This window comes from Poecilia reticulata, chromosome 6, assembly GCF_904066995.2.
Source record: "Poecilia reticulata chromosome 6, P_reticulata-male-v2, whole genome shotgun sequence".
Lineage (NCBI taxonomy): Eukaryota > Metazoa > Chordata > Actinopteri > Cyprinodontiformes > Poeciliidae > Poecilia > Poecilia reticulata.
Genome location: NC_088835.1, coordinates 3,019,129 through 3,044,193, shown reverse-complemented (window position 1 = coordinate 3,044,193; position 25,065 = coordinate 3,019,129). Strand labels below are relative to the sequence as shown.

At 40.4% G+C, this 25,065-nt stretch overlaps 1 protein-coding gene across 2 annotated transcripts; it reads left to right on the top strand.

Annotated features, from left to right (window-relative positions):
* The first annotated feature begins 4,766 nt into the window (after positions 1 to 4,766).
* c6h11orf24 (chromosome 6 C11orf24 homolog) lies at positions 4,767 to 21,918 on the top strand. Of its 2 annotated transcripts, none has more exons than XM_081607651.1 (4): positions 4,767 to 7,702; positions 8,213 to 14,629; positions 17,202 to 17,335; positions 17,757 to 17,768. In XM_081607651.1, exon 2 carries the CDS (start codon positions 10,080 to 10,082, stop codon positions 10,803 to 10,805), a length of 726 nt encoding a protein of 241 aa, XP_081463777.1. In that variant the 5' UTR covers positions 4,767 to 7,702; positions 8,213 to 10,079; the 3' UTR covers positions 10,806 to 14,629; positions 17,202 to 17,335; positions 17,757 to 17,768. The 2 variants fall into 2 exon arrangements, with proteins under 2 accessions (XP_081463777.1, XP_008409135.2); XM_008410913.3 differs by lacking the exons at positions 4,767 to 7,702; positions 17,202 to 17,335 and adding an exon at positions 18,008 to 21,918 and having other exon boundaries at positions 14,007 to 14,330; positions 14,486 to 14,629; positions 17,757 to 17,877.
* The last annotated feature ends 3,147 nt before the right edge of the window (positions 21,919 to 25,065 follow it).

The window sequence follows — 25,065 nt, the reverse complement described above, 5'->3', positions numbered from 1 at the left end:
GGGATTTCAGCAGACTGCCACATCTTGTCCAGTTTCAGGAGGTCAACTAGTTTTGGAAGGTCTGGGAGTGTGATTAGTTTTATTTTTAATATTTCTTTTACTAAGCAAGTATTTGATATATTTGATGATTTTCAATGAACGTTTTTGTAAATGGTTTAAATTAATTGTACATTTTTAGGTTTTCTGACCAAGATCTAAATGGCTCTATTTTTCTGCAGATTCTATTTTTCTGTGTATATTCTTGCTTGGTAGACGTATCTTTTGCCTTTCACAGCTTATGAAATCTGCCCCGTGTCTGTGATTGAGGTTATGTTGCTTTTTGTTAATTGTGAATCAAGGTACACGAGTTAACAATTGAACAAATGTATTTTATGTAATTTGTTAGAGAAAATAAGTATTTGCAATTGATTTTTTTTTGTTGTTATTGTAACTTGAAGAAATCTGCTTTTGTTAAAAATATTTTTATCATTTACTGTTGTATTATTTATTGTTGATGAATAAATGCTTGTTTTGGGACATTTTTATACAAATATGTATTCTGCTTATTAGAATATTTCATAATAACAAAATAATGGAAACTGCAAACTTGTTTCACTTTAGAGCTGCACAGATTGAAATGCTCACACATTTTCTATTCATCCAGTTGATCCATCGGCAGCTGCCTGAAGCAGCGCTCCACTGCAGCTGCTGTGATACCAACCCAACAGGTTGATCCTTTCAAACTGCTTCTAAACTTTGAGGGAATTTTATGACATGCCTCAGAAGGTGAAATAAACTTACCATTCAGTCTTAAATACTTTAACTCTTTAGATCCCAGACGCTTGTTATATTATGGTAAGGTTATTGAAAGCTCTGTAAATATGGTTCGCATGTAGTTCAGAAATCTAAAAGCAGTAATCCTGCTGAGAATGCCTCAGCTCAGTAACAGATTTCTAAACATGTGTTCCTTTTTCAAAAATAGTTGTTTTTCCAGGAAAGCTAAGCTTTAAATAAAAATAATTTGTCACCATGACCAGTAATTTTCCTACATGTTTTCTGATGCCTTCTCTGGGTCAGGGGGGTCGTCCTGCCTCAAGTGGAGGAGTTTAAGCATCTGGGGATTTTGTTCATGAATGAGGGAAGAAGGGAGCTGGAGATCGACAGGCGGATTGGGGCAGCGTCTGTCGCGAAGCGAGCGTTGTACCGGTCCGTCGTGGTGAAGAGAGAGCTGAGCCAAAAAGCGAAGCTCTCGATTTACCGGTCGATCTACGTTCCCACCCTCATCTATGATCATGAGCTTTGGGTCATGACCGAAAGAACGAGATCACGGGTACAAGCGGCCGAAATGGGTTTCCTCCGCAGGGTGGCTGGGCTCTCCCTTAGAGATAGGGTGAGAAGCTCGGTCATCCGGGAGGAACTCAGAGTAGAGCCGCTGCTCCTCCACGTCGAGAGGAGCCAGTTGAGGCCAGGATGCCTCCTGGACGCCTCCCTGGTAAGGTGTTCCGGGGACACGCTGGAGGGACTATGTCTCTCGGCTGGCCTGGGAGCACCTTGGTATTCCTCCGGAGGAGCTGGAAGAAGTGGCTGGGGAGGGAAATCTGGGCCTCCCTTCTGAAGTTGCTGCCCCCGCGACTTGACCCTGGATAAGCGGCAGAAAATGGATGGATGGTTTTCTGATGCAGTGCAAGTCCACACGGATATGAACTTGGCTACATGACCTGTGACCAGTGTTTCACTGCCAGACCAAAATGTTTGATTTAGACCTGATGAGAGCAGCTTCTTCCACAGATTTCCCCATGTGACCTTTGGTGACCTTTAAAAATGTGTTTTGATGGCTTTCTTCCTTCTGTCCACTTCTCCTTTAAGGCTGAATTTGTGAACAGCTAATAATTTTTATGTCAGCAGTTTCTCCTTCCTTAGTCGTGGATCTTTGCAGCTCTCCTCCAGACTTACCACAGGCCTGTCCCAAACATCTGACGTCTTTACTGGACTGATTAAGATCTCTGCTTACTAAAGAGGTCACCTGCAAAGGGAATTGATTGTGTTCGATTCTATTTTGCAGTATCATAATAAAGGGAGCTTAATGCATGTAAAGGCTCCCGTCTTCAGATTTTCTTTATTGGAAAAACCAAAAACTATCATGTTCCTCACATTTAACGATGGGTATATAAAGATTGTTTAGTGATGGTAATTTCTCATCACCAATGAAGAGTAGAAAATGTATTTACAGAAATAAACATCTTCATGATTCTTCAGCAGAGAGATGATGGGTTAAGCACATTTTTGGAGCAAAATGTAGCTAGTAGTTCTTTCTTTTACCTTTATATGTCACCTATTTACAGGATATCATGCAAACAGGTGAAGTAACCACAACCAGTTGTTTGACATAAAAGAATAAACACATAAAATAGAAATATTTTAAAACCTTTTACACCTGTAATGCTACAATATTTTAAAAGAGCAGTTGGATTTGCTCAGTTGTTGAGTTGCCTTTTATTTAACCACTTAGGATTTGAATGTCCAGAATAACTGAGACCGAGAAAAATTGATACGTATTAATGTCAATATTATGTATTTTCATATAGTAATGACAATGTAAAACAAAAAATTAATGAGCTATAATTTGGTTGCACACCCCTAATCTAGCTTCTGCAACCAGATATGAGCGAAAGTGCCAAGACTCATAAACTGTAGTGGTCAAATACATGTACAATCAGCAGGCCTCTGCTGCCACCTGCAGGACTGGTTCGGTAACGGCAGGTATAATGAAGAAAAGAGGTTTTTCCATTCGTTCTTTGGAAATGAAATAATTCATTATATTCATCAGTAATTAAAATATTTATTACAATTCTGGGAACAAAAAAATACATGCAATGCTGAGATCAGTGCTTAACTGCCAAAGTTCAGTGAGAATGTGGTTTTTTTTCACATGTTAATAATTACAATTTTATTGGAACAAGGTCCATTCTGAAACAATTATAACTGACTGACGCAGAAGCAGGAAGTAGTGTCAACATGTATTCCCTTCCTTCGCTGTGGGCCATGTCATTTTGTTTCATTCAGTGAAGTTTGTGCAGTTATTTTACCAACAGGCTCATAACACAGATAGTGAAAGTTTTAAATATTATTCTTTCTTATTTTTATCCAGATGTGAACATGGATTTTTACAGGCACTTTTTTGCCTACAGATCCAAGAAACGCTGAACCTTGATCAGTTGTTGGCTAATCAGTACACCATGTTGTGGGTGTGTATGAATGGGCTACAGTCGAGGAAAATATCAGTGTTTTCTTTCTAAGGTTCAAAGGAACAAGTAACTTTTTACATTTTATATTTGAAAGTTGATCCTGTGCTGTGCCGTCGGCATAGAGCAGTGTGAAACAGACATGGAGAGGCCTAAATGTGGACAATTTTGATTAAAAAAAATTGTGTTTTTGATTCGTTTTTTTTGTTTGTTTGGCTATCACATCCACACTTTCCATCGTTATAGTAGAAGCTGTACTAAGCTGCTTACTTCCAGCTAACTCACACAAATCTGTTAAATTTGAAAGAACATAATTTCAAATATGCAAGAGTCAGAGTTTCAGCTTCTCTGTGTGAGGTTCCTCTGAACACAAGCTGTTGCAGTTGTAAACTGTTAGCTGCTCTCATAAAGACTTCAGGAAGAACTACTCTGGACTCTGGGAATCTCTGGTGATTATTTTTTATTTATCGTAAGGCACACTATAACAATCTACTTCATCTACATCACCATCAGCAACAAGAACAGAACAATGCTTGTGTTTAAATATGGATGCTTTTTTGGTGGGAGCACTGGTGAATGTTATCACCACCCAAATGTTGGAACGGGCCAAAGAAGACCATCATCTGGTTTCATCAGATGCTGGAGAAAGATTGACTGGAACTCCATCCTCCTACATTTTCCAATTCCCCTATTATTTCTTTTTGTAGTCTTCCAGGTGAGCCATTATCCAGAAAGAGGGAACCAGGACGGCAACGAAAAAGGCTGTCATCCCTATAGCTTGCTCCTGGATGGGGAGACACAGTCATAGTGTTGTATTATTGTCAATATTATTTCAAATTATACAAATCAACAAGATGGAAGGAAACTAGAAAGACTGGAAGAACAAATCCCAGGAGCATTCTGAGACTGTAGCACTCACTAACTAAATGCAATAATACATTAAAACAACCGAATATGAGATCTTTTTTTATATCTCTTTCTTACTGTTTATTCAATGTCACATGCTGTTTTTATTTTTTCTTTAATTATGTAAAGCACCTTGAAATGCCTTACTGCTGAAATGTGCTATACAAATAAAAATTAATTGATTGATATAATTTTGAAGTTTCTGTTCTCCAGCTGTAAACTGGCACAACTTAGCTAGTAACTCTATTACTGTATAATTATGAGATTCGTCGTTGTAAGTGCACTACTGGAAGGGAATAGTTAAGGCTGTGAATTTTTAATAACGCAGTGGTTGAAAACAAGCGGTCACTACAATTCAAACTATCCGGTCAGCGCTACATGTCCGGGATCAAGGTCGTTGTTGAAACCTGTTCGGTAGGCCGGTTCCGCTGGAACATGAGAAAAAAGTTCAACAAATTTACAGAAGAACGTGAAAGTTCCGCAGTTTTAGTGTATAGACTGAGGTGCACCCGCCACACTCAATGGCGCGTGCTATTTATTTGATAGTGTACGTGATGGATTTGGGCGGAACAATGGCGAGATACTGACGCACTTTTTTTTTTTTTTTTATAAAAAAACCCGGGCTAAATATAGATAAACTTCTAGTCGGGACACAATGAGTCTTTCTCCCGGGAACAAAGATAATAACCCAGTAATATATTCTATATATAGGTTTATCTAAAAGGAATCCTGAGAGGAAAAAAATAAAGAATTGAGAAGTTTGGCGCAGTTAAGGTAAAGCCTCTGAGCCGACATTCACATAATCCAGACACCGTTTAAACCAAACTATTTGCCAGCGATTAACAACGACCTGTGGGAGGATGAGATATGGGGTATCGGCCCCATGGAGGTAAGGTAGTGACTGCAGGTGCCGCGGCTCTAAACTTACCCCAGCAGAGAGGTTTTCTTTGGCAGGTTTAGTCGTCAGATTAGCCGCAGGAACGACTCTGCTCCTGAGAGCAGTCCTGAACAGCCTGGAGACGGGAGGCAGAGACATGATAGAGGCGCAGAGGACGCTTGTGGTCACAGAGACAAGAGGGACAGCAGTCTGCAGCTACAAGTGACAGATACTGACTCCCGTAAGTCTGCTGCCTTTCACTTTATCTGCTCGTGCGATGCAGTTGGTTTGGGCGCGCGCGTGTCTGCGTACGTGCAGGACATTATCTCCTCTTTCCTCCCCAGACACCCCCACCCCCCACCACTCACCCCCTGCACTATAACGATGGAATGTAATTGGTTGTCTCACCTTCAGAACCGAGGCTGGTCTGACTGACTTGTCCCCTTTTCACTCTGCAAGCTGCAGGAGCTGCTGAGCGCAACATTTAATCTATTTCATGTCGCTTTTGTACCAAGGCCGCAATAGTGAAAGTCTTAAATGATAGACTTTCACAATGACATAGCTATATTGCGCTATTTGAAATGGTAAATGTTTGTTTTTTTCGGGGATTTATTGTTTTATGAAGAGAAAAAAAAGTACACCACAAATAACTTCAATCATGGATTCTATAAGTAAATCAGCTCAGCATCTTAATTTTTATTGAGTGACAGGGTCAATGGATTCTAATTCATGTGACTAAATTAATTCAAAACTGTTGAATTTTGTTAGACGTCATGCCTTATTTCTAGAATGTCAGATAAACTTCTAGAGGAAGAATATATATAGAATATCTAACCTAAACACAACCTACTTTCTAAAAGTCAAAGTTAACTTGGACTCTGGTTTAATATCTAACGTTGGAAATTAGGGTTTCTTCTGCCATCTGGTGGAATTTGATTGTAACAACAAGGAAACACGATCCAGAATGTCAAGAGGCTGATGCAGCATTAACATATGCAGCAGTGAATTATTAAAATCAATACAAACAAATAATATACCTGTCTGAATTCTTAATATATTCTCTTTTATTTCAAACAAACTGCAAAGATCATATTAATCACAAAATTATACTTTTTCACCACCTACTTAGCAGGTGGTGACAAATTATTTCTACAATATTAGTGAAAGGTAAATGGGTAGCAGTAGGGGTTCAGCGTGCTTAAGTTTAATCTCTAATATTTGCTGATTTATTGAAGCTTTTGACAATGAATTCTGCAGTCAGTTAATTTGCTTATTGTTTAAAATAATATGTCATTAATATATTTATGTCTACTCACACTGCTCTTATGTAAGCACCCCTCTGACCTGAACAGAGTGGTCACATGAGTTTCTTCCATCTCTGATAGTTTCTGTTATGTAGATACACCTTGGTCCATCACATGTTCTGCAGTAAAGAAGAACATTCTCTGTATGTGGGCTTGCAACTGACTCTTCAAATTAGATGAAAGATTATATTATACTGCACTTTAGCTTTGTTGACCACATGGAGCTTTTCTTCAATTAATTGAATGTTACAGAAACATTCTAACTGTTAAACTTATTAAATCCCCCAAAACAGCAACTAAACATGAAACTTGCTCAGGAGTAGTTTTGAATGACTTGAAGGTCAACTATATTCTGTAGTTAATTTTCTGGCACGCGGCTGCACAGTGGTGCAGTTGGTATAGCTGTTGCCTTGCAGCAAGAAGGTTCTGGGTTCGGTTCCCGGCCCGGGTCTTTCTGCATGGAGTTTGCATGTTCTCCCTGTGCATGGTGGGTTTTCTCCGGGTACTCCGGTTTCCTCCCACAGTCCAAAAACATGACTGTCAGGTTAATTGGTCTGTCTAAATTGCCCCTAGGTGTGAGTGTGCGTGTGCATGATTGTTTGTCCTGTGTGAATCTGTGTTGCCCTGCGACAGACTGGCTACCTGTCCAGGGTGACCCCGCCTCTCGCCTGGAACGTTAGCTGGAGATGGGCACCAGCAACCCTCCTGACCCCACTGAGGGACAAGGGTGAAAGAAAATGGATGGATGGAAATGGATGGATTTTCTGGCACACAAATTTTGAAAACCGAGCCCTCTTTGGATAGATCAGCCATGTTGTCTAACAGAACTGACAATAAATTTAAACAGGCTAGGAGAACTTACACTTAGTTACTAAATTTTAACTTTTGATTCATTTTAGAAGATTTAATCCAGTGGTTCTTAACCTGGGTTCGATTGAACCCCAGGGGTTCGATGAGTCGGTCTCAGGGGTTCGGCGGAGCCTCTGCCGCGGAGGTAAAGACACACTTGTGTAAAGTCGTGATGACGCCCCGCTTTGCCATCACTTGCTGCAGAGGATCACGTTACATTGCTTAGCCAATCAGTGCTGCGGAGGAGCACTGATTGAAGGAGCTCCACTCTCAGCATGGATTTGAACTTTTGTCTTTAATTACTTCAGCAAAGCTCACAGTTTTTACCAAATAGGGTATATGCCACGGACTTCCGTTTTAGCACTTCTGCATTTTTATGCCACATAGAATGGTTCCGGTTCACAGGCAACATTATGTTAACAGTGGCTCCTCAGTCCTGCAGGACTATTAATGATGCCTATATAATTTTTCAGACGTCCTGAAACGCTCCAACAACAACAAAGGATTTAAGCTGGATGCGTCAAAACTTCACAATAACTTCGAAGGTAAGTTAATAAATCGTTTGTATTCATCATAATGCCTCATATGTCTGAGGTATGTAACAGGGACAAGCTTACAAAGGTGCTATGTAAATGTTAAGTGTATCTTGTATCCTGTGCAATCTACATATCTATGTAGTATAGATAGATAAAGATATAGATATAAACATATATAGATCTGTCTATATTGTGCCCAAGCTATCAGTCGAAGCTGAAGTTAGCTTCCGAATGTAGCATCTAATTCGGAAAATAGCTAAAGGGCGATTACACTTAATTTTTCACTATCTTCAGCTTTTTTAATGTGTTGTACTTTAAAAACAACACCTAGACATTTCAAACCTAACCAGATTATTCTGTACTAACAGCAGAATAAATAAAACATTTGTGAAACCTTCTAATTAATTTGTGAAATCTGTAAAATGTCAATAGATTCCAGAACGCATTAGATCTGAATTATTAATTTGTGATTGTTATTTTAACTTTCCGTTTTCTTTCTTTTTTTAATCTTTATTATAGCTGGAGTTGGACAGTTCTGTTTGATGGCTTCCTGGAGGGAGAGATTGGCCGAGCTAATGTTGTCAACAAATTTTCTCCTGCTATTAACGTTTTTGCTTTTCTTTATATAAAGTATTTCTATCAGTTGCTCTTTTTCCATTTTGTATACAGTATTTGTTTATACAGTATTTTATTTTATTTTTTACCTTAATGCTTACCTGGTCAGTTGAGGTGGAAATGTACATCCTCTTGATTACTGACAAATGTCAGAACCACATGGACTGAGCTGGTTACATCAGATCTGAATCTTTATTTCTCATTGAAACATCTTGTAATTTTAAGACATTGTTATAAAATTTCATCTTTATTCTGCTGAAATGATGACTGCATTCTTGCAATTAAAATTTCTTGTATCCTGACCGTAATGCTCCCTACAACTCACAGAACAGATGATTTAAATAAAGGCACTTTTTGAAAGTATTTTCTGTGATTTTAGTATAGAAATTAAGGGCGGGAGGAATCGATTAAAATCAAATCTGGTATGAAAAAAAATCTTGAATCATCCAGCCTTATTCAGCATATTAAATTATATGACTAACTACATATTACTTAATATTCACATTTCTTTGCTGGTATAACCTAAATGTGTTGCATTTTAACATCTCACTTGAATTCCTGATCTACATGCTAATACTTCATATAACATAAACACTGAGAAATGGGGGAAAAAAAGGTTTGTGAAATATAGATTATTACAAATGAGATTCAATTTTATTGTAGGTACAAACAGGATAGCAAAATGAACAGTGAATATATAATATACTTCCTAGCTCAGACATCAGACTTGTTTGCCTTTACTGGTGATGAAAACTCGTCACTCTGGAGGAGAGGAAGTCCGGCTCAGCCCCGTCCAGGATGACTGCAGTGTCAGGGTAGCCAACAAAGTCTGCAGGTAGATTTTTGCATATCTGGGGCTCCGGTTTCAAGATCATAGTTTAACCAAGTACTGTAAATAAAAAGTTGGTCCACGTTGTGATGATCCGGCAGACCGTGGACTGATGGACGCCGTCAGCTGGTCCAGGTGCTTGGATCCAGTGGAAAGGTAATCGGCACAGCGATCATGACTCAAACACATCACGAGGTGTTACGATGCAAACCTGAAACATTAAAAAGAAAAAAAACTAATAAGCGTCCATATTTACCTGCACAACGTAATCAAAACTAATAAATCCTCAGCTCTTTTTGAGAGTTTTGCTTGAAAAAAAATTGACAATATCTCAGGAAATTAAATGTGTAAGTGAAATAGTTCTGGTATCACAAAGTGCAAAAATATGTTTCAGAGTTGTAACAACACTGAAGTTACTGAGTAAGAGTGAACTTAAATACTACTTAGAAAATGCATGTTAAAATCTGAATACTCTTTTGAAAGTGTGCAGCTGAAATTAATTTAAACTAGCAGGCAAAGCACCTTGTTCGCCTAATACCTGCACCAACAGTAATACAAAAAATGATGCATTTAAGAGGCATTAGTTTATAAAAGTCGAGCAAACCTAAATTTACCATTTTAAAAACAAAAAGCAGCAGGAGGATGAACTTCATAACCTCATTTTCTAAGCAGAATCTCAGAGGGAAAAAAAGAAATTACGTTGTGTAACGCAAGAACAGATTATAGCAGCCAAGTGGAAAAATTCACTCTAACGTGGATTATAATTATGAAACAGCAAAGGTAGATATCATATTTTTGGGATTTGGTAAATACGTGATTTCTACCATTTGTTCTGTGGGTTTTTTATGTGGGTCGGCGCCACTTAAACGGCTGTAAAGCGAAGGTTTTGGACCTTAATCTGACTAACTAGTTCGGGCTGAAGCGTTGCTGCTCTTGGTGACCATGTTCCGTACCTCCATTGCCGAGGCGGCCTATCGGAGCTGCGGCCGCAAGGTTGTTGGTGCCTGTCGCGGCGGCAACCCTCGAACCCGTTGGTGGACACCTTCGGTGAGGGATGCTGTCAAGCTGAAGGAGGAGTCCTATCGGGCCTTTTTGGCCTGTGGGACTCCAGAAGCAGCTGATGGGTACCGGCGGGCGAAACGGCATGCGGCTCGGGTTGTCACTGAGGCAAAAACTCGGGCGTGGGAGGAGTTTGGAGAGACCATGGAGACAGACTTCCGTACGGCATCGAGGCGATTCTGGTTCACCATCTGGCGTCTCAGGAGGGGGAAGCAGTGCAGCACCAACACTGTTTATAGTGGGGATGGTGCGCTGCTGACCTCAACTCGGGACGTTGTGGGCCGGTGGGTGGAGTACTTCGAAGACCTCCTCAATCCCACCAACATGCCTTCTGTTGAGGAAGCTGAGCCTGGGGACGAGGTCGCCGAGGTGGTCAAAAATCTCCTCGGTGGCAGGGCCCCGGGGGTGGATGAGATCCGCCCGGAGTTCCTTAAGGCTCTGGATGTTGCAGGGTTGTGTTGGCTTACACGACTCTGCAATATCGCATGGACATCGGGGGCAGTTCCACTGGATTGGCAGACTTGGGTGGTGGTCCCCCTGTTTAAAAAGGGGGACCGGAGGGTGTGCTCCAATTACAGGGGGGGTCACACTCTTAAGCCTCCCTGGTAAGGTCTATTCAGGGGTCCTGGAGAGGAGGGTCCGTTGGATAGTCGAACCTCGGATTCAGGAAGAGCAGTGTGGTTTTCGTCCTGGTCGTGGAACACTGGACCAGCTCTATACCCTCCGCAGGGTCCTGGAGGGTGTATGGGAGTTCGCCCAACCAGTCTACATGTGTTTTGTGGACTTGGAGAAGGCGTTCGACTGTGTCCCTCGGGGGGCCCTGTGGGGAGTACTCCGGGAGTATGGGGTACCGGGCCCTTTGATACGGGCTGTCAGGTCCCTGTATGACCGGTATCAGAGTCTGGTCCGCATTGCCGGCAGTAAGTCGGGCTCTTTTTCGGTGAGAGTGGGACTCCGCCAAGACTGCCCTTTGTCACCGATTCTGTTCATTACTTTTATGGACAGAATTTCTTAGGCGCAGCCGAGGTGTTGAGGGGATCCGTTTTGGTGGCCTTAGGATCGCATCTCTGCTTTTTGCGGATGATGTGGTCCTGTTGGCTTCATCAGAACGTGATCTGCAGCTCTCACTGGAGCGGTTCGCAGCCGAGTGTGAAGCGGCTGGGATGAGGCTCAGTGCCTCCAAATCCGAGGCCATGGTCTTGAGCCGGAAAAGGGTAGAGTGCCTTCTCCGGGTCAGGGGGGTCGTCCTGCCTCAAGTGGAGGAGTTTAAGTATCTGGGGATCTTGTTCACGAATGAGGGAAGAAGAGAGCGGGAGATCGACAGGCGGATTGGGGCAGCATCTACTGTGAAGCGGGCGCTGTACCGGTCCGTCGTGGTGAAGAGAGAGTTTAGCCAAAAAGCGAAGCTCTCGATTTACCGGTCGATCTACGTTCCCACCCTCATCTATGGTCATGAGCTTTCAGTCATGACCGAAAGAACGAGATCACGGGTACAAGCGGCCGAAATGGGTTTCCTCCGCAGGGTGGCTGGGCTCTCCCTTAGAGATAGGGTGAGAAGCTCGGTCATCCGGGAGGGACTCAGAGTAGAGCCGCTGCTCCTCCACGTTGAAAGGAGCCAGTTGAGGTGGCTCGGGCATCTGGTCAGGATGCCTCCTGGACGCCTCCCTGGTGAGGTGTTCCGGGCACGTCCCACCGGGAGGAGGCCTCGGGGAAGACCCAGGACACGCTGGAGGGATTATGTCTCTCGGCTGGTCTGAGAGCGCCTTGGGATTCCTCCGGAGGAACTGGAAGAAGTGGCTGGGGAGAGGGAAGTCTGGGCCTCCCTTCTGAAGCTGCTGCCCTCGCAACCCGACCCCGGATAAGCGGAAGAAAATGGATGGATGGATGGATGGATGGATGGATGGATGGATGGATGGATGGATGGATGGATGGATGGATGGATGGATGGATGGATGGATGGATGGATGGATGGATGGATAAAAAGGTAAATATCCAGTAAAATACTGGTGCCTACAGACGGCAGCTTTTTAAAAAATTTTTTTTAACCGTTTTTCTGAAAGAACGGTAAAAAAAAAAAAAAAAAAAAAAAAAAAGAGCTGGTGGCTGTAGGTACCAGCATTTTTTTTAATCGTTCTTTCAGAAAAACTGTAGATTACCGTTCTTTCGAAAAAACGGTAAACTACTGGCAGCTATAGACGCCAGAAGTTTACCGTTATTTCACAGTATCCGTACCGTACTTGCATTGACGGTAATCTGCTGTCAGGATTAATTACGGTACAGCTACTGTGCATTTACAGTAAACTTCTGGTGTTTGTAGCTGCCAGTATGTTACTGTAAATTTACAAGATTATTTCTTAAGAGTGTGGGCACCACCAGCCCCCCTTGCCACCCTGCAAGGATCAGTGTATTCAGATCATGGATGGAAAGATTTTAAGGTAATTTGTCTCCCTTAAGTCCACACTTAAAAACAACTTCATAGTTAATGCCAACATCAACTGACTCTTTGACATTGCTGACTATTTTTCTACTTCTAACATAAACAGGCAAAGAAGACACCCAGAAATGTTTTTCCACCCCAGGCATCCGGTCCCAATCACCATTAGTTCTGATGACGCCACATACATAGCGAGTCCACAACGTCTTAAAATTTTCTTATTTTTTTCTTTGCCGTTTTTCTGTACTCTTTAAAATACAAGTGCTTTCTCTGTTTAATCGCTCTATTGTTTTATTCTTTTTTTGCAGGTTTCTGTAAAGTGCAGTGGTGCAGTGAATGGGAATGTTCTGTTGTTGATCCTCACTGTTCTTATCAGGGAGAAATGTCAGTTTGTCTGCAGTAATACTGGAATACTGGGACATTGTTCTTAGTGAAATGTGTTTCACATTTCCTTTAAAGCAGGGGTGTCCAAAGTCAGTCCCTGAGGGCCTGCATCCTGCATCCTGCATGTTTTAGTTCTCTCCCTGGTGGTCGTAACAACCTCCTCATCAAGTCAATGTTCTGCTTAGGCCTTCTGATGAGCCATCATTTGATGCAGGTGTGTAAAACCAGGGAGAGAACTAAAACATGCTGGATGTCGGCCCTCAGGGACCGACTTTGGCACCCCTGCTCTTAAGTGTACCTATTGTTTTATTGTGTTAATTTTCATAAGCATGTTGTCTGTAAACCTTTAATACATTGACAGTTTGTACAATTCTCTGATAGTATATTGTACTAATGAAAAATGTGAATATATTGAATACACACTGTAAGTTTTTTCACTTGTAAAATGTGCTGGAATTGATCCTTCTGTGTTCTGCAGCCTGATGTGTTTGCAGTATTGTAGTGAGTATGAAGCATTAATGTATTATGGCAAAGAATAATAATAAAAGACATTAAGTAACTGAAAAGTGTACTTTATTAGCAATTATAGTAAACCAAAAGTGTAACTGTAGCATACTGTGGTCACACTACTAATATATAAAACATGTAATGCTTATATACTTCTAAATATATTTTAAATGTAATTTGATCACAAAATAATACACTTAAGATATACTAATCAAGGACGTTTATATTACATTAAAAGCCGTATACTAAGCTATACAAAGTATAACTTTAGTTGTTCCAAAAACGTATGTGATAGTACATTTGGTACACTTTAAATTGTGATTTTCTACAATTTAATTACTATGAAAATACACTTATAATTAGTTTGTGTAAAATAACACACTTCAAGTATAATGATGAAGGCAGTCTGGCTTCAAGTATGCTCAAATTTAACATGCTTAGTATATTTATTTTTCACCTGGGGTATTTGGCTGATGGTGATTTATCTCTTGTTTAGTTAGTTAGTTAGTTAGTTAGTTAGTTAGTTAGTTAGTTAGTTAGTAAATAAGTGAGACTGCATTTATATAGCATTGTTCAAGATATTGGCCACAAAGTGCTGCACAGAAAAAAAGTAAAATTAGAACGTAATCAAATCAAATGAGAGTTAATCTACAGCCTCTGCATGATCCAATTTCACAGTTCTAAAGGGTAATATGAATTTATTTATTTATTCGATTATTATACAAACAGCAGAGAGCAGTAGAATGCAGCAACTAACTGAGCACCACCGGAATAAAAGTAATGAAGAAGAAACCAGTGCGCTCTGTCCAGTTAGTGTTTGTGAGCTGATTATGACCATTTTTCTTCCCTGTAACATTTAATTTACTGTTACGCCCCTTTTGCTCCCAGACATACCTCTGTTACATTTCGACACTTAAAGTGTGTTTTTGTTGTTGTTGTTTTTTTGTCTTTTTTGTACGGGCAGTCGCTAGACATTCCTGCAGTATTTGGTTCCCAGAAAGCCAGAGTGACGGAATTTGACGGGACACCAGGTGTTTCCTGCTCCCTGTTGTTAGCTGAAGCTTATGGGAGGTTTTGTCTTCTGGAGACCAACTTCATGCCCTCGCTGGTAAGTGTCTGAATTTATCTGAATTCTCTAGACAATATTCTTTTAAACGGTCTCGTTAGCATTAGCTAACTAACAGAGAGGACGTTAGCTGAGGTCCAGTCCTGTTATTGTTACTGGAGTTGCTGTTTTATAGTATTATCTCGTCTTAAAAAAATAAAAAGAGAGTTTATTATCCGCGTTGGCTGCCTGCGTGGCCAGGGAGGCTCCCAGACTGTTAGTTTACCTTGAGGGCAGGTCCCTTAGGCTGAGGCAGACTGCCTCTGTTTTACAGCCTCACTGAAGCAGAAGATTACAGCTGAGCTTCGATCTTCCTCTGTCACAGTGAACTGCCTCTCCTGTCATTTCCCGGTCTGTTACAGTGATTCTGAAGTCAGTGGACTCTCTGGGATGATTACTATAGTTTTTAGTTGGCTACTGTAACAAAGTATCAGTTGTCTGATGAACAACGTACAGTGTCATGTACATGTTGGGAAAATGTTTAATGTTTACCCATTAAACATTTTCACCAAATTTTGCTGATCATGATGGATTTATAAAAGCAACAAAATGGTTACACAGTCAAAGGGGTGAATACCTTTTATTGGCACTGACTGGCAATATGAATGCCATTATTGGGAAAAAAAATGCAGTTTCAAGTTTGCTACAAGACTGCATGTAAAATGCAATGTGGGACAGAAAACTTCCACTGGACACTACCTGAACACAGCCTTTCTATGGTGAAACATAGTGGTGGCTGCATAGTGTTGCGGGGAGTCTTCTTTGGGGACCAGGAGTCTGTTCCAGAGTTAAAAAGGCATCTGAAAATTGTCATGATTATTGTGTGCAAATTGATCACAGATATCAATATTATCATGGCTTTTTAAAAAATATATGACTCAAGACTTGTAGCTTCCTCTGGGTGTTCTTCCATCCATCCATCCATCCATTTTCTTCCGCTTATCCGGGGTCGGGTCGCAGGGGCAGCAGCTTCAGAAGGGAGGCCCAGACTTCCCTCTCCCCAGCCACTTCTTCCAGCTCCTCCGGGGGAATCCCAAGGCGTTCCCAGGCCAGCCGAGAGACGTAATCCCTCCAGCGTGTCCTGGGTCTTCCCCGAGGCCTCCTCCCGGTTCTTCCATACAGATAAACACATTTATCCACCATCGCTAAAATCACATACTCCAGACAGAAGTCATTGAACAGAGAACAGGAGCTGAGATGAGTCAGTGATTCAGACACTCATCAGGGAAAAAGCCCTCAATTAAGACCAGAACTGCATGATGTTGGTTGACAAATAATTCTAGAGATGACGTGACATCATTTGGAAGAAATGCACATTTTCTCACTCTTCTCTTCTGCTCTGACATTCCGATGTCTCCAGTACTCTGCAACTTTTAGCATCTGAAGCGCTGTCATCTGGGTCAGATGGAAATATTTACTGCAGCAAAAATATCCATTGGCATGCAAAGTGCCATTCCCAACACTTGCAGTATAATAGCCAACAAATATGATATTCCAAATATTTTTTGTAGTGTTAACATTATGATGATAAATTTCTTCAAACTGAGACCTCTCCCCAGATTTGACACCCCTTGTGCCTCCTGCCTCCTTCACTGTGAACATAGTTGTGAAGTCTTGAAAGTTGTTCAGTTGTTCATCAAATCTTAAGTTATTTTGATCAAATCAACATATTAAGTTAACGTTATTTTTTTTCTCAATTGATGTCACACCATTATTTTTTTTCTCCAGAATACACTGTAATAACTATCAAATCAACTTACATTGATATTGCTAAAAATTAACATTTATATATTGATTAGCTTGTTTCATGACTGTTTTTTTCTGATGTTAGAAACTAGGTCACTTGAAAACAGACTTTGTGTTTTGTAGCCGATTCATAAAAATAACACAAGTTGCTTCCTTGGCTGCACGATATATGGCAAATGTATCTTTATCACAACATCAATGTGCACAGTATAGTGTTGGCTAATTTATTGTAAGTGCTATGAATTCACCCTTTGATTTCATAACAGTTTTATATTCATCCTGTTGGATGGATCCTTCTTGGAGTAGATGCTCATACTTGATGCAGATGTTGGTGACAGAGATGCTAAAGATCACAGAGGGACTGGGGGAACAGATCTTTTTTATTTTTCTAACAATAGATTTGGTTTGGCTATCAATTACTATTTAGCGCCAAAGGTGATTATTAACAAAATTAGTAATTTACATAAAAATTACCAAGTTGGGAGGACCACCTGATTATCAGGAAACAATAACCAAAATAGATGGAGTCAACTCCCCCACCCCACCCAGTTATTCTCAAGGAAACCCCCCCACACAGACATAGAATGATAAAAATCATCATACGGTGACATCACACCTCAGACTGACTGGATTCTTCGTCGAATGTGAAGACTGGAAGTGAGCAGCTATTAAAGTGGGCAGCCTAGCTCTATTTCATAGCAGTCTGTATAAATGTCAAAACCTAACAAAAGGACAGCTTTTCACTTTTATATCACTTTAGAACTCATCTCCTGCTCCATCTTCTGTTTTGTCCATCTTCATTGTCCATTGTCCTGCATGTACCTCACAGTGCTAGCTGCGTCCATCTACAAGAACAAAACTCTGCCACTGGGATCCTGTACTATGATGACATATTAGTGACTCTACTGGAGAAACGATGTGACAGAAAACTTGTGCAGCTTAGGAACTGTAACCTTCTTGCTGGTAGGTAGCTTGTGCCTATTTATGTGGGCGACTGTGGCTCTGTGGATAGAGTAGTCGTCTTGCAATCAGAAAGTTGTAGGTTTGATTCCAGCTTCCTCCTGCCACATGTCGATGTGCCCTTGGGCAAGGCACTTAACCCCAAATTGCCTACCGATCTGCGTATCGGTGTATAAATGTGAGTGCGAATGGGTGAATGTGACTAGTGTAAAGCGCTTCGAGTGGTCAAAATGACTGGATAAACCGCTATGTAAGTTCAGGCCATTTACTTGAACAGTAGTTTAAAAAAATCCTGTTCAATAAATGCTCTCTTTTTGATTGGTTGTATGGGTGTAGAGGTGAGATGCTAATAACACTTTAAAACAAGTCTAGTTTTGTTGATGAACATCTTTTTGTGTGTGTCTGTCTGGGCTCACTCCTCTAGCCCACCATGAACCTTTGTTCCTTGATGCTCCAGCTGAGGCCATCAGTGGGTATTCACCTTCTCTGCATCCTGCTGCTCCTCTCCAGCATCTACCTCACAGTGCTAGCTGCGTCTGAGTCAGGTAAGCATCCTCAAGTCCAGTTCAATGCAGCAGACTCCAACTGCACCACAGGATGCAGGAGCTGTCAGGTGTGCTGTTACTGTTATTCCATCCTAGCAGATGTTATACAATTTTTTTCTTTGTTTCCAAGGTAATGAAATGACGAGCAAGAATGGAAAAGCTAAAGGCTCCTCAAACTCCACTGTTGCAATAGATACTGAGGAAAAGGGCAATAGAAGTAATACATTGGCTAAAATCAGTGAAACATCTGTAGGCCAATCTCAGCAGTTGTCGTCCACCTCTTCACCCACGAATGCTGTACGTACTCAGTCTGCAGCTAAGAACGTCCTTCTATCGCCTACTGCAGAACCTGTTGGGACTTCTCAAACTGTTATACAATCGACTAAAACAAATTCTGAAGCCCCAGCAACAACTCTGTCCAACAAAACACCAGCAAGAAAAACACTATTTACAACAACACCTTTGTCCACCATACCACCGCCTGCAACTCAAACTTCAACACTACCACCCACCAAACCATCGTCTACAACTCCTACTTTAACATTTCTGCCCACCAAGACACCTACAACATCAAAAACAGTTGAAAACTCTCCAAATACGAGTGCTACGATCACCATTTTGTCCACAGGCAAGAAAAGTTCATCATCATCTGTGGTACCCACACAGAAGTCAATTACCAGGAAATCAACTCTTTCACCCACATCTTTAAGCACAGAAGCCACAGCCATTCCTCCTAGCAGAACCACTACTTCTGGCGGCCGCAGTAAGTCCGCTGCTTCTGCAACAAGGGTTCTGGTGGTGGAAGTGGCTGGAGCAGCTCTGACCCAGCAGCTGGTGGACACAGCTTCTTTACTAGCTGTCCTGCTGTTTGGCCTGCTCTTCTTCCTGGTTACGGTGGCGGTGTTTGTCACGCAGGCATACGAGAGCTACAGGAGGAAGGACTACACCCAAGTCGACTACCTGATCAATGGCATGTACAGCGACTCTGGAGTGTGATGCAGGAAGACACGTGGCTCTGGACCTTGATCTTGCACAATATGACCACAGTGGCATTGTTGAAGAAGTTGGAATAAAGTAGCAAATGGAGCTGATGAAAAACAACCTGGACTATTTTATTCTTTTCTTCATGTTTTCTTTTGGCTTGTGTAGCATTTCGTTTCTAACACGTGATCCTGAACTTTGAGGATGAAGAGCAGTCTTAATGAGTTCATGTGTAGATCAGCTGTCAGTGCTGAAAGCACACAATATTCATCCTTTCCACATCACATTTCTGTTAATCAGTATGATCAATATGACCATAATATTTCTAATACCTTTTCAGACTGAAACTGAAATATGTGGAGAAAAAAAACTCTCTTTACAACATGGCAGCCATTTGTTAAATGCAGTTGAATTAATTTTTTAACATTTCATAAACCATCATTTCTTTTCAAACTGAAACTTGACTTGAATGTGTATATAAATATAACATCTGAAATACCCCTGCTTTAATACTGATAACAGTTTCGCTTTAAAAACATCTAAATCTAGTATTTATTTTTATAGGATTCTGTTGAGAGGTTATAGTAATAGTAAATAACTTGGTGTCCTTTTAGTACAGATATCAGTTTTTTCCTAGAGGTTGAAGCTAACAGATAAAACCAAAGCAGATTCCTACACTATCAAACATTTCCATTTTAAAGACATTTAGACCAATTCATTAGATTTATTTTTTTATGAACCATCATACTACTTTCACTTTATTATTAAATGATTTTAATTTTTAATGGAAGTATGTGGTCAGTAGTAATGAAGACTGATATTTATAACATCCGTCTGTATCATCATATTGTCATTATAGAATATTTACCTGGATTTTTAAAGAGTTTTGATTTCTCAATTGTATTAAAGTGACTCAGGCTGGATATACTAACATGTTCCATTTTGTTGTATTTGATGTGGCTTGACCACAAAGAGCTCTGGACATTTTTCCCCTTTGGCATTTTGTACAATTTCAACTATGGTTGTTTTCAATCGGGCTATTTTTGTTAGGAAACTAACTTTAATTACTCATTACAAATGACAATTTTTACTCTACTGTTAGAAAACTTACTCTCCAGTTAGTATCATGTATTGACAGAAGGTCAGCTGAAGGGAGCCACATTTGGAATACCATGATGCATTTTTCATGCATGCAGCTTCCAGCTGGCTATGAGGCGAACTGAGCCAGAGTTTCTCACCACCATAACTGATCATGTTAACAAGCAGAAGATCAAAGATTTGCTCTGTAAAGGTCTGGAGGTATTTGAGTGCAGGACAATTTTAATAACTCATAACCTCTCAACAGAATAACTCTTCAAAAAGTTTCAGTGTAAATCAGGATATCTCCTCAGAACAAGTTGATGCATCAAGACTATGCCATGAACTGTGAACAAATCATATTATACTACAATAGTATAATCATATTATACTATTGGTTGTTTCACATAGTTTTGCACACATGATATTCTGATAGAAAGGGAAGCAGGGCTGGTACTACATTGAAAGCTCCTGTTCACATGAACAGGAGCTTTCAATGTAGAATACATATTCTACATGATGAAGCTCAGTGTCCATACCAGGACTCTGACAAATCCTTCCCCCTATACCCCTTACATTTTCAGTTTGGTTTTCTACACTTTTTTCAAACATTCATTTAGTCATTTCTTGTTGTGTGCATGTTGCCTGTAGCAGAGGGGGCTTGTTGATCTGAAGAGGTTCAGCATCACTGATTGAAACAAACAGCTTCAGTTCCAGCCTGCTGACTGACCGTGCTGAAGCAGGGCGCTCACTAGGAAGAATGTAACTGTTATCAAAGGACACAGTTTTGATTTAAATTTAGATCTGCATGAAATGACTGAATATGTGAGAACCATCTGTTTGGTTTGAGAACCAGAGTACATCCCAGGTAGAAACCTGGAGCTGTCTCTGCAGTAAAGGTGGATGTTTGACCAGCTGACGTTTGGAGGAGCAGAAGACCAGTGGAGGTGTTAAAGTCACTCCTACAACCTTCTCTCAGCCAGCAGATCACAGTTTTGTCTGCTGGCCTCGAGTAATTTTTACATTTCAGCTTGTCTAAAAGCCTCCTTAAGTCTTACTTGACCTGTTCGATGGCTACATATCTCATGCTGGTTTAATTATCTATGAAAGCACAGGAGTTTTTTTTAAACAAAGCTCCAAAATTTTTGTTAAATTTCATGAAATTCCATTGAGCTTGATTGAAGTAGACCATGCTTTCCTTCACAACTGGGTTTATTTTGAGTTTGACTTCAGTGGAAGCTTTTGAATGTATTTAATCTTCATTCTTCCATATGATACGTGTTAATGACCTCATTCTGTTCCTTACAACGGTTCAGATTTATGTGGTCTTGGAGGTACATAATTGTAATTAATGTGTGTGTTTATAAGTCCATGATTATTAAGATTTTGAAAGGACCTTATCATTTTTGGAAATTGTTGTTTTTTATTCCTTTTATTTTCTCTTTAACTGAGTGTGTTTCCAATAATGTTGTCTTTTTTAATACATCTATTAGTTGTCTGGAAATATTGTTTTCTTATCAAGAATTCACAATGCAACACTTTTGTATCTTCTTTTTCTGGTGCCAAATTCTTTTTGATATTTTTTTTTTCATGATCAATAAAGGCAGTACGTATGGTCTAGAGTGATTTTTAGAAACTTTTGCCAAATTAAAGCACATTGTTTTCTGACAAAGCCAAGGGAAATTTAAAGCCATAGTGAGTTTGTGACCAATGTAACATTTGAGTGGTTCTCACAACTAACACCCTGAAATGTTATTGGTGTGACAGAATATTTTTGTTGTGCATGTGAGATGCCTTGGCGGATATTTTTTTTTTTGCATGAAAAACTCCTTTCTCTGTAAATTGTTCATGGAAGCAGAGAACCACCATTAGCCATATGTAAGACTGTTTTGTCTGTTGTGCCAGTCTGTGTTGAAAGTTTCAGATCAATGTCCGTCATGTCAGTCGGATTGTAATAAAGTGATGTTTATGTTTCTGATGTCAGTTGGAATCAGTTGTGTGTTTGATTTATCTGTTTGCAAAAACTGATGTCGAGAAATGAGGAATGATGTCACCTGCTATGTGCCAAGCAAATATTGTACTGATGCACTTTTCAGATATATTTTTACTTTGTAGAAAATGAATAATAAAGAACTTAACAGAAATCTCTGTGTTGTTTGACTAGGTCATTATCACTGACGAAAGCCTGGCAGTCTGGATGAACATCCATGTCCTGGTAGGTCAGCAGCTGCTCCATCCTGACATCACAGTATTTTTTGTTGTGTTTTGTTTTAAACGGAGACTTGAATCTTAATGGGACTCACCTTAAGCAACTTTTTGAAAAAATATACTTCTAGGAGTAGTTTTGCTTTTTTTTTTTACTTTTACATGAGAAATGTCATTTTAAAGTAACGCTACTCTTGATTTCTGGCTACTCTACACAACTTGAGTTCCAAACACAGACACGATGTTAAACCATGAAGTCTCATGTTATAATCATGAGACTTCATGGTTATAATCAGTGGTGGAAAAAATAGTACTCAAAAAATGTACTTAAGTAAAAGTACAAATACACAGTCAAAAATGTACTCTAGTAAAAGTAAAAGTGCCACATTAACATTTTACTTAAGTAAAAGTAAAAAAGTACTGGTTTTTAAAAATACTTAAGTATTAAAAGTAAAAGTACTTGCTGAATACATAACCTAATCGCTAATATCATTAAGTGAACCGATCGTATTTAATTTTAATACATCAGAAATGTGCCATTTGAATGAACAATGCCACAGATTAAACATTTTCTTATTGTGTTTATTCTTTGCAACAGTTTAGATTTTTATATGTGATCCTTATGGGATGGAAACATCTTGTCTCCGGTTCTAACATAGCATGAACTTCAATAGAGACATTTATTTAGAAAAAAATCCAACTGAAAGGGGATGGAAAGAAGTTGGGGCGGGAGGAGGACATGTAACCAATGAGCCATGTAGCAGAGTTGTAATCAAGACCACCGAGACCAAGACCAGCGCCTTGTGCTACATGACACAATAAAATTAAGTTTACCTATCAAAATTGGTTCTCAGATTGATCTGAAAGATTTCCATTCCCATAAAAACACCTAGATATTAAATACTTAGAGCTGACCAGTATCAATTAAAACTCATTTCATTCCGTTTTGCTTTCATCGCTGTGCTACAATCCACAGAGGTTTCCTGCCATCCCTATAAAAATAACGCCCTGGGCGGTTGCCCATGTCAGAAACCACAACTGTCTGCACCATTACACCATGAAACATAGCAATTAACGGTAAACAACGTTCAACTATGAACACTGTCCAACGGCGCAAAAAGCAAGAAGTAACCAAGCAGAAGGAGCATCGTGACTGTTCTCTTCCTCCCTCCTGCTGCGATGTCTGCCACCATGACAGGAGACGTATAGCTATATATATATATATATATATATATATATATAGCTATGCAGTGTACATAAGAACAAAGAACGGCTCTCAGTGAGGCTTCAGTCCTTTAGGACTTAGTAAAGATCTGTCCAGGAGAATCGGATCATTCCTGAATGTCATATCACTATATTGCAGACTTTGGTCACAGCGTTGTCCCATGCGACACCTCAGTTAACACACAATAATTCAGCGCATGAGCAGAGGCAGAGCCAGAAGGGGGGCCGGGGGGGCAGTGCCCCTCCAGTCATCTGATTGGCCCCCACAGTGGCCCCCCCTGATGATTGACATGTAACAGCACCAGGTCATTCCTATACATTATTTGGAATCATTCTAAGCCAACCTAATATCTAAAGAAGAAAAACAATAATAAATATATGAAAAGAAAATGTATAAAACTTTATATAAGTTAATGTGATGACATAAATAAATAGATTTATATCAGGCGCGATACCAGCCTCCTTTATACTTGTACTCATAAAAACAAGCTGAAATTGTTCTTCTGGATCAGTGGTTCTTAACCTTTTTTGAGGTACCGAACCCCCCAGTTGCATATGCGCATTCACCGAACCCTTCTTATTTCCTCCCCCTCCACCCCGACACACAAAATACTTTGCGGTATTCTGATTAGTAATGTAATTATATTAGCTGTGTAACCTCCCCCACACCACTAGAGGCAGTACCAACCCCGAAAAGATGCGACTAAGGAGCAGATTTAGACTATAGAATTTGGTAAAAACTGTGAGCTTTGCTGAAGTAATTAAAGACAAAAGTTCAAATCCATGCTGAGAGTGGAGCTCCTTCAATCAGTGCTCCTCCGCAGCACTGATTGGCTAAGCAATGTAACGTGATCCTCTGCAGCAAGTGATGGCAAAGCGGGGCGTCATCACGACTTTACACAAGTGTGTCTTTACCTCCGCGGCAGAGGCTCCGCCGAATCCCTGAGACCGACTCATCGAACCCCTGCCGTTCGATCGAACCCAGGTTAAGAACCACTGTCCTGGATGTTTCAGTTGTGCTGCGCTGTGGTGCAACTCAAAGGCTAAAGCACACTTTATACCTGGTGGTTGTAAAACAACAATAAGTTATTTACTGATCCTCCGCAAAAAGAAAGGAAAAAACCGAAGAGGGGCCGACAATGTTCGTAGTTTGGAGCAGAGGTTGTGCTAGTTTTTTCGTTGTCCGTCAAAGAAAAAAATCATTTTATTTCCAATTTGTAGTTATCAAATGAAAAATGTAATATTTCTCTGCGAGAACGTTTTTGAAAACAGGTAACATTTCGCGAAATGACGTGATTAGAAGACGGCAGAACTCTGATCGTTTCCTGATCCCGCACTCACTTCTCTCGACCTGCGAGAGAAAAACCCCGCAGAAGCGGATCAGCTGCGCTAGACGCTCCAAAGTCTCTGGTCCGTTAAAGCGTCCAGATCAGAGATGATTCTCTGACAGATATTATTCTTAGTTTGATTAATAATGAGCTCCACGATGTTCTCTGTGCGTAAAGTTGAAACTGCCTGCGCACCAAGTGTCAGCTGTGCTTGATCACAGTCTGGACAGAAACCAGCGAACTGCTCTGTTCTTATCAAGACGAGGGTGAGGAGGGAATCTGACATATTAACTCTGTTACGTTTTTACTGGTTTTGTTTTTAAAACAGCATTAATGTAAGCAGTGTAACTATATATTGCATATTTGGCGTTTG